This window comes from Mixophyes fleayi, chromosome 7 (assembly GCF_038048845.1).
Source record: "Mixophyes fleayi isolate aMixFle1 chromosome 7, aMixFle1.hap1, whole genome shotgun sequence".
Lineage (NCBI taxonomy): Eukaryota > Metazoa > Chordata > Amphibia > Anura > Limnodynastidae > Mixophyes > Mixophyes fleayi.
This window is the reverse complement of record NC_134408.1, coordinates 150,730,424-150,744,613: the sequence shown is the minus strand read 5'-3', so window position 1 is coordinate 150,744,613 and position 14,190 is coordinate 150,730,424. Positions and strand designations below refer to the sequence as shown.

The window sequence follows — 14,190 nt, the reverse complement described above, 5'->3', positions numbered from 1 at the left end:
CTACCAATCCTACCGAAATGCTCCGGCCACTGCTAAACAAACATACTTCTAATCTCTGCTCAAGTTTCTAACCCCAAACGCCTTTTCAACATATTTAAATCTCTTCTCAACCCTACAACTCCCCAAACCCTCCAACCAGTAGCCAGGATCTTGCTTCCTACTTCAAGAACAAGCTTGATAAAAATTAGACTAGAAATGGTATCATGGTCCTCGACAAACAATCAGTTGAATTCCTTCGAAGCACCCTCTGACACCCTCTTTTCATTTGATCACATAAATGAAGACGACGTATCTAATCTTTCATCTTCCTACTCTACCTCCCGTCCTCTTGATCCCATTCCCTCACAAATTAGTAGGTCCCTGTCTCCTGTGCTCATTCCACCTCTAACTAAAATCTGTAATCTCTCTCTCTACTGGTAACTTTCCTTCATTATACAAGAACGCAGTCATTACTCCTATTCTGAAAAAACAAAATTCTAACCCAAACTCTCTCTCAAATTACCGCCCCATCTCTCAGCTCCCATTGCCCCTCCAAGCTTCTCGAGAGAATTGCCTACACTCACCTCACGCTTCCTTTCAGCAAACAACCTATTGGATCCTCTTCAGTCAGGCTTTCGCTCTCAACAATCCACAGAGACTGCGCTGACCAAGGTTGTCAATTATTTGATCACAGCTAAAACTGAAAGCCATTATTCTCTTCTAATTCTCCTGGATCTCTCTGCTGTATTTGACACTGTTGACCACTCTCTCCTCATACAACACTACAATCCATTGATCTTCAAGACACTGTCCTATCCTGGTTCTCTTCCTACCTAATCGCTCGTTCAGTGTTTGTTTCTCTGGATCCACATCTGCTCCGCTTCCTTTATCAGTTGGAGTACCACAAGGCTCAGTCCTAGGTCCTCTGTTGTTCTCAATCTACACCACCTTCCCTTGGAAAACTAAATAACTTAATTTCAGTATGATCTCAATGCAGATGATACCCAAATGTATCTGTCCTCTCCGGCTCTCGCTATCTGTGTTGTCTCGCATTACTGACCGTCTTTCTGCCATTTCATCCTGGATGTCCTCTCACCAACTCAATCTTTCAAAAACAGAGTTAAAATATTCCCACCCAACAACAAAAGTTACTTACCTGACTATTCTATTTCTGATGCAATTCCCTTTACTGGCCTTCCCTAAAACAGATAGACACTCACCCCTACAATCTATTTTGCACACAGCGGCTGGATTGATTTTCCTTACAAGTCGTTCTTCCTCTGCTGAACCAGTCTGTCAAGTCTCTACATTGGTTGTCTGTTTTTCTTTACTGAATGCAATATAAAATACTTCTACTAACCTACAAAGCCATTAACAAAACTGCACCGAAATAAATCTCCTCACTTGTCTCAAAATATCTCCCAACTCGACACCTCCGTTCTGCACAAGATCTGCGTCTCTCCTCCACTCAATACATTCTCTCATTCTCGGTTACAGGACATTTTTCGGGCTGCACCCACTTTTTGGAATTCCCTCCCTCGCTCAATAAGACTTTTCTCTGGTCTTCAAACCTTCAAGCATTCTCTGAAAACCCACCTCTTCAGACAAGCTTATAATATTCCTCAATCACCTTCCTAACCTCACTAGGTTACCCTATTACCACAATCATCATCATCATTTATTTATATACCTCTACACAATTCACACAAGACCACAACCCTCTGACTAACATTGTTGTGTGACTAATTATATAGCACACATCACTTTTTACCTTTGCATTCTGGCTGGACCAATAAGCAGTATGTAGACTTAACCAACTCCCATTGTCACATATATTGTAAGCTTGTGGGCAGAGCCCTCTTACCTCTTTGTCTGTATTACCCAGTACTGTTTCATAACGGTTTGTCCCCAATTGTAAATTGCTACGGAATTTGCTGGAACTATATAAATAATTGTTGATGAGGAACATGGAATCATGATTTGAAAGTCTAAGATTTTTAGGCCAAAATAACTTTCTGGTGCATTTTCACCACTTCAGCATTATATGAAAATGGTATTACCCTTCAGGGGAAAAATTATATCTGTCTTTAACCAAATCTAAAGAGGTTTCTCAGATGTAAACGAAATGAACAATGTCATTAAACCATTAGAATATCCAACACTAGTATTTATGTTTTGTTAATATTGACCACCTGCCACTTTTGTATGTAATTTTCAGCATCAGGATTCTGATTGAAATGTGCATTTAGAATAAGTGTTGTCTCGTATCCGAGGCAAGGAAAATAAACACCTGATTATATAAATACATGACTGAAAAGCGCAGACCAGCATTGTGCCATATCCCGAGGCAAGGAGCATAATCTCTGATGACAGACATGACTGAATAGTAGGGAGCAGCGTTGAGACGTATCTCGCAATAATGAAAAGCACAGAGAGCAACTAGAACGTGTACAATGTACTTGGTAAACATTATAGGATGGCGTATTCGGGTCAGAGAGATCTCTGCAAAGTCAAAATGGCAAAACAAATAACTATTTAATACATTAAAATACCAGCGAGACAGCAGAGTGCTATGTACGGACCGGCTTCATGCACTATACTGGTGTGAGTGCACAGCAAATGAAGGACTCCATATTTAAACATAAATTGAATTTATTCTAAAGCAAACTCAGGATTTTTTTTTCTTTTCTTCTCATTTTCTTTTATAGCAAATTCTATCACATACAGGTTAATGCAACAAAAATTTTAAAGGAGACAAAAAAAAAAAACCAAAATAAAAGAAAAACCAAAGAACTTATCTGTACAATTGCCATGATACACGGGAAAGTGGAAAATCAAGATATAAATACAGATGTAACATGACCAAAAGTTTTTAAAATAAATCCATGCATATTAACCAAGTATTCATCAAGTCATTTGCTGTAAGATGCGCTGTTAGCCTTCCCCACCCCGGGGGACCCCTGACAAATATCTCATCCGTCTACACATTAGTGGGATCTATAAATAATATACAGGGGTGCTGCTTGCAATGCTACTATGCTCGTTAGGGGAGAGTTGTGATAAATAGGACAAGACGTGTTCAGATCGGCTGTTAGTAGACGACAAAGAGCTTCACTCTGACCGCGACCTGGGCAAACCAGACACATGCCGTCCATATTTATGCACTATGGTATTATAAAGTGGGAGGGTGGTTTTATAAAGCAGTTTCCTCTTTTGCGCTGAGATATCTTCTCCATTATATATAAAGTGTTGTTGAAAATAACTCACAGCTGGGACCGGTGGTCATTTAGAGGACTAGTGGTCAGCACACCTACACCTATTCGTTTTCTCACTGGGAACAATTTAATATCTCTCAGACTGCTGCCATTCGTTTTGGAAGAAAACAAAATCCATACAGTATCATGTAATTCATTAGACCAACACCCACTTTGGGCATGGACAAAGTACTGACAACTGGAGCAGCTGTTAGACCTTAACAGTCAATATGGAGCAAGCATCTTACTCCAGTGTGCTAATCTGCTCCAGGAAGGATGGGAGATGGCAGAAAGGATCAGTGGACCATCTTCAGGAGCGACCTTCTTCCATGTTCTCCTTGAAGTTAACCCCTCTTTATGGTGAGAGAGGGGAAGGCGGTATTCCAGAAACAGGGAGTGCGGCCTGGGAATTCATATCATACATACAGCGCCGAGTTCTCTCTCAATCGTACTAGGAAATTGTGGAGCATTTTATTTACATTGTGATTAAATATTCTATAAATAAATCAAATGAACACAAAAAAACCAAGAGTCTAAGACCATTCCCCTCATCTGTGCTGCAGAATAAAACCTGGGTACACAAGATAGCAGAAAGAATGGGAATGAGCCCATGGATCAGCAGGGCTCGCCCGGCATGCTGGAGATGTGGTTGGATATGGGTTGGATACACCTGGGATGTAATTGGACAGGTCACATTGATCTGGGTTAGATTGAAATATAACTGGGATCACATCCGGGTGTGGTGCACTTTGGCCCAGCCTCAATCACTCATTGTTATTTCAAATAAAAGAGGGACTCTCCCTATTAAGACAACGGTGAACATTTTTTTCTTTTTTACATTGTGGCTTTAGACAAAACCACTAATCTGCACAATTGATCTGGTTATAGAACGAAGCCTCATTGTGCACTGAATATTGGCAGCATGCTGCTCGTACAGCCACGTCATGTGACTCACGTGGGCCAAATGCTTAAAATATTTAGGTTTAAACCTTTATCTTGATAGGGGACCTCAAATTCATAGCGTGCGACTTGGCTCATAGATAACGATCTAGAGTATTAAAAAACGATTTGACAACTTTCGCATGTGGTGTTCACTGATAGGTAACGCAGACCTGTCGGCCTTCGCACTATGTACACAAGGTTAAAACACAAAAACCCCAAAAATAAAATAAAACGGTTGTGTTTAAAAGATATGACCTTATCATCCTGGCTTAAGTTTTACTAAGATAAAATGCTTTTTACATGGTATGTCAGACGCAGTTGCTGAACAGTCCGCTCCGCACTGCAGCTAATTTGTCACAAAGGGCAGAGATTATGCGGCACCAAGAAGCGGGGACAGAAAAAAAAAAAAAAGTCAAATTTTCAATAACAACATCGTGTCCACTTTCTGAATGTGAAACAGTTTAATGTGTGCAGCTAAACACTGTGGATCCAGCTCCCTCTAGCAGGGATATTACCAGCAGCTGTAAAATTATTTTGCTGAATATTTACAAAATAAAACAGCATGGGAAAAAAAAATATTGGGGTGCAAACCTTCGTCCGCCTGCAAATTCTAAAGCCAGTTCAAATGTCTTCCTTATGGGAATTTTGAGTCACACCACTGAGCCACGAATCTCGGTGTTACATTCAATTCCAAAAGCAACAAAAGAAAAAGGAAAAAAATTACATATACAATTGTTAAATAAAATACTGATGATTGCAACAAATATCGGGGGTGCATTTGCAGAAAGGTATGAGAGGCACCGCTGATCGCTTCTTCACCCCGCAGCTCTGGATGGGTCAGATTTTAGGAAAACCTAACAAATGGACAAGAGAAACACCATTTTCTTGACAAATAAAACCCCTTCAGCGCTGGATCTCTGGAAGGCCTCGCCAGCCTCTCCAGTGATGTTGTTTCTATTAGTGTTAATATTTACTGGTCCACCACTGGAGACACCCTGCGTATGGGAGTTGCCGGCGTGGTCTCTGCCGCCACTTTCTAAAAGCCACCCAGGACCAAACCTGCCCACTAACTGTGCGTGGAAACATCGGAAGAGGAGCTGCTGTTGCTGTTCGTCGTCTGGGCTCTTTTAATGTACAAATTCAGAAGTTTCATCTAGGAGGGACAAAAATATATAAAGGTGTATGTATCATTGTTCATCATAGAGTAAACATTTCATCCAAATTATAACAAATACATTTGTTGTTTGGAACGGTACACACACTTTCTGTCTAGTGCAGGGTTTCCCAAACCCAGCCCTCAGTGCTCCCCAACAGGGCAGGTTTTCTGGATCACATGTGACATAATTAGGACCACCTGTGGATCTGTTACAATGTGTCAGTCAGTAATGATTACGCCTGTGCTCCAGCAAGGAGATATGGAAAACCTGCACTGTTGGGGAGCCCTGAGGACTGGATTTGGCAAACCCTGGTCTAGTGTTTGCTTTGCATCAATGCAGCGTTAGGAGCGTTAATGCTCCGTACACTATGTTTCAGGGCAGCTTTGAGAACACATTTTGAGCATTCTGTTAAAAGAAAGAACAAAGTACTAAGTTTTATAATGTCTAGGTATGCAATTCCTAAAAACATAGTCCTTTACCTGTAAAACATGACATATTTTGGTTTACAATTATAAATAATAAAAGTATGACTATTATATTTAATAAAAGGGATTAGTTTGGCTTTGTTGCTCTTACAGCTTTACATATAGAAATAATGGTTTCGGAAACACATTGCGTTCTCTAATGAGTTGGAGTCTACGAAGGTAAAGTCCAGGTTTCTCAGTAGTGTCTGAATGCTATAGTGATTTTTCATTATATTATAGGACATTCAGCTTGTAATGGGAACTGCTGCTCCCTATTACATATCAGCATGCAGAAACAGGGAAACAGTGTTTCCCATGTGTAACTTAATGAGCTTGTCTCCCGAGAAAACGAGGTTGTGGTCTGAATAAGAATCAGAAGTACAGTGTTGTAACATTTGCAACTTATCGAATTAAGATTTAAACTTGTCTTTATTATCCACCTGTGCCCACACATTTGTATCTGAACCATTATTTAAGATTTAAATACAAGAATCGGCAACATCCATCCGAGCTCTAAGAGAGCAGCTTACAACATATACAACTATTGGCTGCAGTATGGAGAATTTCACTTAACATGTAGTACGGACAGTAACAGACCTGGAATAAAGCTTTGTACCATTCATTCCTATATATGCAGCCACACCTATGACATTCACTGTATCACTATTACCTTGCTGCCGGTGAGCTGTGCAAGATAAGGTTTCAGCTCTTCTCCGATGACGGAATAAATCGCTACCAGGCAGAAGACGCTCGCTTTACGGACGCTGCTCTCTGTGTTATCATAGCCCTAAGGACAGAAGAAATGAGAGTAGGAATATGCCAGCAACTCTAGAACCAGACTTCATTTCCACTTTAGGTTTCAAGATTGGTAAAATAAATGGGACATGAAGCAATGATACAGCGCCTCTAGTGGTCAAACTAGAAATAACTGGAAATATGACAGGAAAATCTGCATCTCATTCAACAATAGGAGTTCTGCAATAAATATTATGATAATTGAACAGATTCTTAATACTGATGGAAATCTTTCTTGTGAGAGGGAGCATTGTAGAGCAACTGTAGATGCAGAAGATGAAATAAACAAGAAAATCAGCTTAGAGAATCCCTAAATAAACGTGCGTGCACTAATAACACTACTATCTACCTTGAGAAGCCTATGCTAACGTTACCACAAACACTGATACTTCCTCTCATAGAGCCCCCTCCTGACTGGAGTTCATCAGGTCGCTTTTCCCAGATTCCTGGCGTTTAACAAAAATGTTGCAGAAATTAGCATAACACCTGCTGACTATATGAACAGGTCCGGCTGCTCCACTGACCAGGTGACAGTACTCGCTCTGCAGGAAGCCGCAGCTTCCACTAATCAATATGTAGGGTGAGAACAAGGGCGACCCAAGGTGAAGGTAAAAGTATCATTATCCACAGTTATATAGTCTTATATAATCTATAACTATGTAATAATCCCGCGTCTCTCCAACTCACCTGGGGCACGGTGCAAGTAGACAAACCATGGCCCTTATTACTGCAGGATTTAAAATTATAATTTTCCCAAATATAAAAGCAATTTTTTTCCCAGACACCTGATCTTGGAATTTTTGAAAGCAGCGACCGGCATGAACAGTTGTGACATTATTGAGTGATTAAACCAAATCAGAGTCTGGGAGAGGAGATCTGTTGTCACAAAACATACTCGTCGCAGCAGCTCCGCAAACATACAGGAGAAGGTGGAAATAAAATATCCCTTATTGGCACCTACTTAGGTCTTTGTCAGGCATGTATAATCCAGATACTGTCTCATATTTATACACACCAGTAGTGTTGATGAAATAGACACAATGAGACGGCTAAACAAAGTAATGGATGGATCAGAATTTAACAGCTTATGTTGTATCAACATCTGAATGGAGGAACTGACTGAGAATCTATACACGTGACAAGAGATTCCAGCTCATAATAAACATCACAGTAACGGAACATTTAGGAAAAGGAGACAGAAAAACCTTGTATTTTGTGGAAGACGGTTGGGGGAGGGGAATGGAGGGGGAGGGGGTGGTACTGGATTATTAAGGCTGCCCCTCGTGGAGGTTGCTACAATCACTTTGCACCAACTCTGTACAAATGTCTGTCTCACCTGTAATAAACCCGGGATTATGTCTTGCAGGATTTGGTGAAGTGACTCCTTGGAAATCCGCTCGATGACTTTAGTCTGCATTTTGATGGCAGCCAGATTTATGGGGTAGTCGGCCGTCTGAATGATGGGACAGAGCACTTTGATACATTGCTCGGGGTGTATGGAGCTGGCGAGGGTGGAGGCCGCTTCTTCTGCAGCTCTGACAACCTATAACGCACACAGAATAAGACACATTGTATTACCTGCGCTCAGGCAAACACGATTCTCAAAGAGGATTTCTGGTAATACACTTTGTAAGATTGATATCTCTATGATCTAATGGTGTATGTGTTATGTTAACACAGGAAGTGTCTCACAACTACTACACAATACGTTACATGGTCCCAGCAGGACACCGTACCTCAAGGTAATTAGATGGAACATAGAACCACACTACATCTGGATAGGTTGGCACTGGTCTCCTCTTACCCATCAGAATAGTGCATTACATGTTACTGCTACATATAGTGAAAGGACGGCCATAGAAGTTATCAGGTATTCAAGATTAAAGTTTACTATAAACAATATTTCATCCTTTTCACTGCATCTGGTTTAAAGCATATTAAATGCAAGCCTTCATATAGAAATCCTACTCCCTTCTGCTTGAAGATACATTCTGTCCTCCACGGGAGGTGGGACAGGAATATGCATTTCCTGAAGATAATGAACCGAAACTTTTACAAATTTTGAAACCCTTTCCAAGTACTAAAAAAAAATATTCTGCAAATCACTGTAGTGCCCCCACCAGGACCCAGTATGCGCCCCTTAAACTGTGCGGTCAGGTTCACCAATGCAGAGCGAGGCTCAAGTAACGGTCCCTGCAGAATCAGCAATCCATAGTACAGTGAAACACAAAACATTTTCACATCCCCAAAAAGTTGTGTTTAAAATAAAAAACCCAACACACAACAGTTTGTGTGGGAATGAATACTATTAACAAGGACACATAAATGGTTAACACATGAAAATATATGAAATATATATTTTGCTCAGGTCACAGTGGTATGTTCGAATGTAAATGTACGTTATAGGCACTTGGAACGAAGAGAAATCAGAATTCTGTATAGTAACCCTTAAAATGTAACATGTGTCAGAGTACAAAGCAACAGGAAAGATTCACTAACGATGGGTAAATGCAACTTGCGTGGACGCAGCAGTGCCGTGTAACGACTTCCGATGAGCGACCGGGCGCTTTCAGGGCATAAAGCGAGAACGTCCTTCCTGCCCCTGCAGAGTAAACAGCCCATAAACCAAGTTCCAGGTTTGTAGCAGTCCATGGAATCAGAGCCTGGGAATACTTTTACTGCAATTTCACAGGCTTAAGTGCTTTACATATAAAAGCTTTAAAGTCAAAACTACAAAAAGTACACAACATTAAAAAGCACTTAAATGGAATCAACCGAGTTTTGTTTGGTCCTATATATATTTATACAGTGTCCTCGCAGTGCAGAGTGGTTTCTGCTTCCTATAAATGTTAATGTGCAGAAAATTCAACTCATCACATTATAGTCTTAAGAAAATGCCTCGTAGTGAACATCCATCAATAAATCTCAGGCGACAGTGTATTACCATAAGGAGTTATTGTTTTCTGTATCCGAGATGAGCTCACTAAATGAGCAGATTGAGGGGCTTATTTATAAAGCATCAACTCCTGCGAAAACAGCACTTCATAGATTTTTCTTACTTCAGTAACTTAGTGCCAAGTACGGCCATCCCCATAACCTCTATGGTGACCGCTAATTACCAAGGTGTGAAAAGCTTAGTTTCTCACAAAATGTGGAAGATGGTGTCAAGGTAAAAATGGCATCAAGCCTATTTTAATGGCTGCCGGAGGGTAATGTCTCCATAGTATGAATCTGCGCACGCTCGGTCATACTTGCGGCAAAACAAGGAAATTAAGTTTTTTGACGCTCAGCTCAGGACATCACTGGGAGGGGGGAGGCTTCTGAAAGTGCTGCCCTAGCAGGAAAATCATAGTAAATAGTTCAGAAAAATTGGAGCGACCAGATACGAACAGGATTGTGAAATATCAGGGAAAATCTGGATCGGTAAACTATGGAGGGGATTTACACCATAAATCACCATTGGGTGGAAACCCTGGGATTATTGTACACTGTAAGATATATATTGGAGATAATTGTTATATACTAATTGCCCAGATGGGGTTGGAGTGCTGCCTCTGTCCTCTAATGATCGCTGGAGTACAAGTACCTGGTTCATGGCACTTTCCTGAGAGCAGCCGCTGCAGTTCAGAGAAAGAGAAAGAGAAATGAATCTGATGTATTAGAGGAGAATGGGAGCGTTCTACCCTTGAGAATGACTTGTGTCCTCCTGCCACGTTGTCTGCAGTCATATGTGCTGCGAGGTCTGGTCCCGGGGGACCTTTGTTTATTTCCTATAAGATAGAGTCAAGACAAAGATGGGGCCGATAACCAAAAATGAGCAACCACTTTAAATATACTTCATGGAAAGCTGTGAACTATTAAATGATCATTTTCAGAGAATGCTTCTGAATTTGTTTGAAACCTTGTTATTTTCACTAGATATTAGAACCCGACAAGTGTGGACAATTCAGGCAGATCGAACGACTGTGCCAAAGTGCGGTCAATCTCCCTACAGGAGAACGAGCGCAGCTACTCGGTTCGGCATGTTACAGACCTTACAACAGTTGTGGTTAAGAATCACACCAGAAAATTACGCAAACAGACTGAGAACACGCAGGATGTGGTGCGGTGCCGAGACAGTGAACACAGCTGATAAGGTTTCGCTGAAACCGTTTTATATGGCGATTTCCTGGCTTATAAAAGTCTGACCTAGTTAGGTTTGGAATGTGAGCAGAGAACTAGAACCAGTTAATGACGTCAGCAGATGTTCTGTGAACACAGTGCTGGAGGGAGCATCAATGCACAGACTACCTCCGAGATGTCAGGCGCAGGGAGGGTTATTATGGAGAAGTATTTGGCTGTCGCTACTGGCAGGTGATTCCTCAATCCAAGCAATATGGAAAAGCTGTGCCAAAATGACCAAAATATCTCCAGGACAGCTCAATACCACGGGAACAGCATGGACAGATACAACAAAGCAGCGGAGACCTGGAATGCCAATGTGGTCATGTGACTGACCGGGGATGAATCTAAACCAAACTCAAATCACTACATTGGGCTTTCTAGGTTAATTTTGAAACTGTTTACACTTCCTGAAGCCCTACATAGGACATAAGAGTTTTGGTTAAAATAGTTTCCTTCGATTAAGCCCCCAAAGTCTGAACTCTCTAGAAGTTTGAATCTGCTAAAAATAGAAGCTGGTCTTATATTTTCATTAGCGTCACGTGGAAACAATTGCTCAAATGTGGACTGAAAATTCCATATCTTAAGTTATAAAAGTGGAGCCCCTGACTTTGAGGCACAGCCGTAAGCGTCTAAAACTTCTTTTGGGGCAGTTAGGAGATTGTTTGAGGTAGCAGAGAAATATGATCTGCGCCAAATCTGATAATTTGGGGAAGACACATGCAGTCATTTTTAGTCAGGACAACGTGGGAAGAAAGCTGAACTGTGGCCAGGCCCTGTACTGGGAGAGTCTTCCAACTACTCTACAGAGTCAGTCCTTGGTAATGAGGAAACAGATGAGAACAGTGTGTGCACAACCTGTGTAATTAGTCTGCAGCACGAACACATCAGACCAGTATTACATACAACGTGAAACCAATAGACAGAAGCCTGCGCAGATCAGATATAAATCACTGTACTTGTCTGAGATATAAAACATGCACAATGCTGGCATTTATCACTTAAAAAAACATTACAGACAGCAGATATTGTTACATGCACAGCAATTTACATGTCCCATTAAACGGATCGCCTACAGATACGAACAGTTATTTTTGTCACAAGCGTGTAATCTATTCTAGGGCAATACAATCTAGAAGTGGTTCTCATTAACTCCCAGCAACTGCGTGTGCAGGAATGTATTGGTAAATATTAACCTACAATACATCCCAACGTTCCCTCCTCTACGACCGCACAGCTTTATAGGAGCTGTAACACGGACAAATAGTCTGTTCCATAAACCTTCAAATCTCAGAAATGTCAATATCACAATAAAAAAAAGTAACACGTCTGAGTTGAGTGCAGTATACTTCTACACACTATTACATTTGTATCTACCTAGACACCCATACTATTTTATATATATATATATATATATATATATATATATATATATATATATATATATATATATATATATATACACATATACATACACACACACACACACATATATATATATATATATAGTCTAACATTGCGAAATCAAAATGGATTTATCCCCAAATTCTTATCACCAATCATAAAAAAAAAAAACACACCCAAAAAACTCTATAATGCGAAAAAAATAGAACTTTGTTTCAATTATAAAACAAATGATTACATAACGATTTAAAAGTTGCCTATAGAGGTCACAAATGGGCTTCTACCAAGTATTATTACCAGGGGTTAATTACTGATTTAATCAATTGTTATCTGGATTTTATTTGTCCTCATACAGGATACAAACATATTGCTAAAGTTAAGAAAAAGAATGAAAATAAGAAAAACAAAGCAAAACAACGTTACCATAAACCAAATATATGGACATTAGATGGACCTTTAAGTTGTTTTGCCATCAGATCATCAAATTCTTTCTTTCTATGTTAAATTAACTAAGAAAAAGCATTTAAGTGATAATAGTGAGTATTTAGTGTCCATCAGTATCTCCAATAAATCAATTTTGGTTATTTAATTTAAAAAAGAAAAAAGTGAAAATGCCAACAAGGGGCAAATATGTTTTATAACCAAAGCCTGTTTCTGCACATTTCTAGCTACATATCTACACAGCCGGGCAGTACAGCCACACGGCACGTACAGGCACACGGTACATACAGACGTGTGCGTACAGCCACACGGCACGCACACACAGCACGTACAGCCACACAGCCGGGCAGTACAGCCACACGGCACGCACAGCCGCACAGCACGCACAGCCACACAGCCGGGCAGTACAGCCACACGGCACGCACAGCCGGGCAGTACAGCCACACGGCACGTACAGCCACACGGCACGCACAGCCGGGCAGTACAGCCACACGGCACGCACAGCCACACAGCACGTACAGGCACACGGTACATACAGACGTGTGCGTACAGCCACACGGCACGCACACACAGCACGTACAGCCGCACAGCCGGGCAGTACAGCCACACGGCACGCACGGCACACACACACAGCACGTACAGGCACACGGCACACACAGCCGAGCACGTACAGACACACAGTATATATTGTAGGGTACGTACAGGCACACGGTACATACAGCCGGGCGCGTACAGGCACACGGTATATATAGTAGAGTACATATAAGCACATAGTATAAACAGTAGAGTAAATATATATGCAAAAAGTAAAATTGCAGTGAAAACCTACAAACACATACACAGGCTGGCTCTGCAGAGTACAATGGGGCTATTAATTCAGGCCTCGTTAGTTTTGTTGGGCAGTTTGTTAATAAGTAAGCTGACATCACTAAATCTATAGCCCCTGGGACACGAGGGGGGGCTGTGTGGTTATGCAGCATAGAGTGTGTGTGGATCCGACACGTTTCTTAGAAAACGGCACAAAATGCTTAGTGATCTGTATTATATTGTGTTAAAAAATGGAGGAGTTTGTAGCTAGTTCACCACTTACAGTAAGAATGTTAGCATGTAAACAAATAATAAGACACAAACCTGAGTCCAGCCCAGAAGAAGAGAGAGTGTGTGTGTGTGTGTGTGTGTGTGTGTGTGTGTGTTCTGTGAATGCTGTATATATAACATGTTACTATAATCCTCGCTCAGCTGAGAGAAATATCATCTATACAACTCAGTGTCTCTCGTAGACGGGTAGAGTCATGGTGTAGTGTTGTCTGTATCCTGTCAAAGTTTAGTGAACAGAATGCACTTTAAAAAGTCTCCCAGTTCTCTGCGCACAAATATATTTTGGGCTAGTCGCAGGGGAGGGGCGCACCGAAGCGGCAGCCTAGGGCTGGGCGCACGGGAGGGGCGCACCGAAGCGGCAGCCTAGGGCTGGGCGCAGGGGAGGGGCGCACCGAAGCGGCAGCCTAGGGCTGGGCGCAGGGGGCGGGCGCACCAAAGCGGCAGCCTAGGGCTGGGCGCAGGGGAGGGGCGCACCGAAGCGGCAGCCTAGGGCTG

The 14,190-nt window shown here is 41.5% G+C and overlaps 1 protein-coding gene across 1 annotated transcript in view; it reads right to left on the bottom strand.

Moving 5' to 3' along the window:
* Positions 1–4,617: 4,617 nt before the first annotated feature.
* The window catches only part of CLASP1 (cytoplasmic linker associated protein 1), a 120,948-nt gene continuing 111,375 nt past the window's right edge, over positions 4,618–14,190 (bottom strand). Inside the window, exons 39-41 of the mRNA XM_075181141.1 lie at positions 7,928–8,134; positions 6,467–6,583; positions 4,618–5,328 (exon numbers count right to left, since the gene is read on the bottom strand). Coding sequence (XP_075037242.1) covers positions 5,242–5,328; positions 6,467–6,583; positions 7,928–8,134 — 411 coding nt within the window. The 3' untranslated portion in view covers positions 4,618–5,241. The remainder of the gene's footprint in view (positions 5,329–6,466; positions 6,584–7,927; positions 8,135–14,190) is intronic.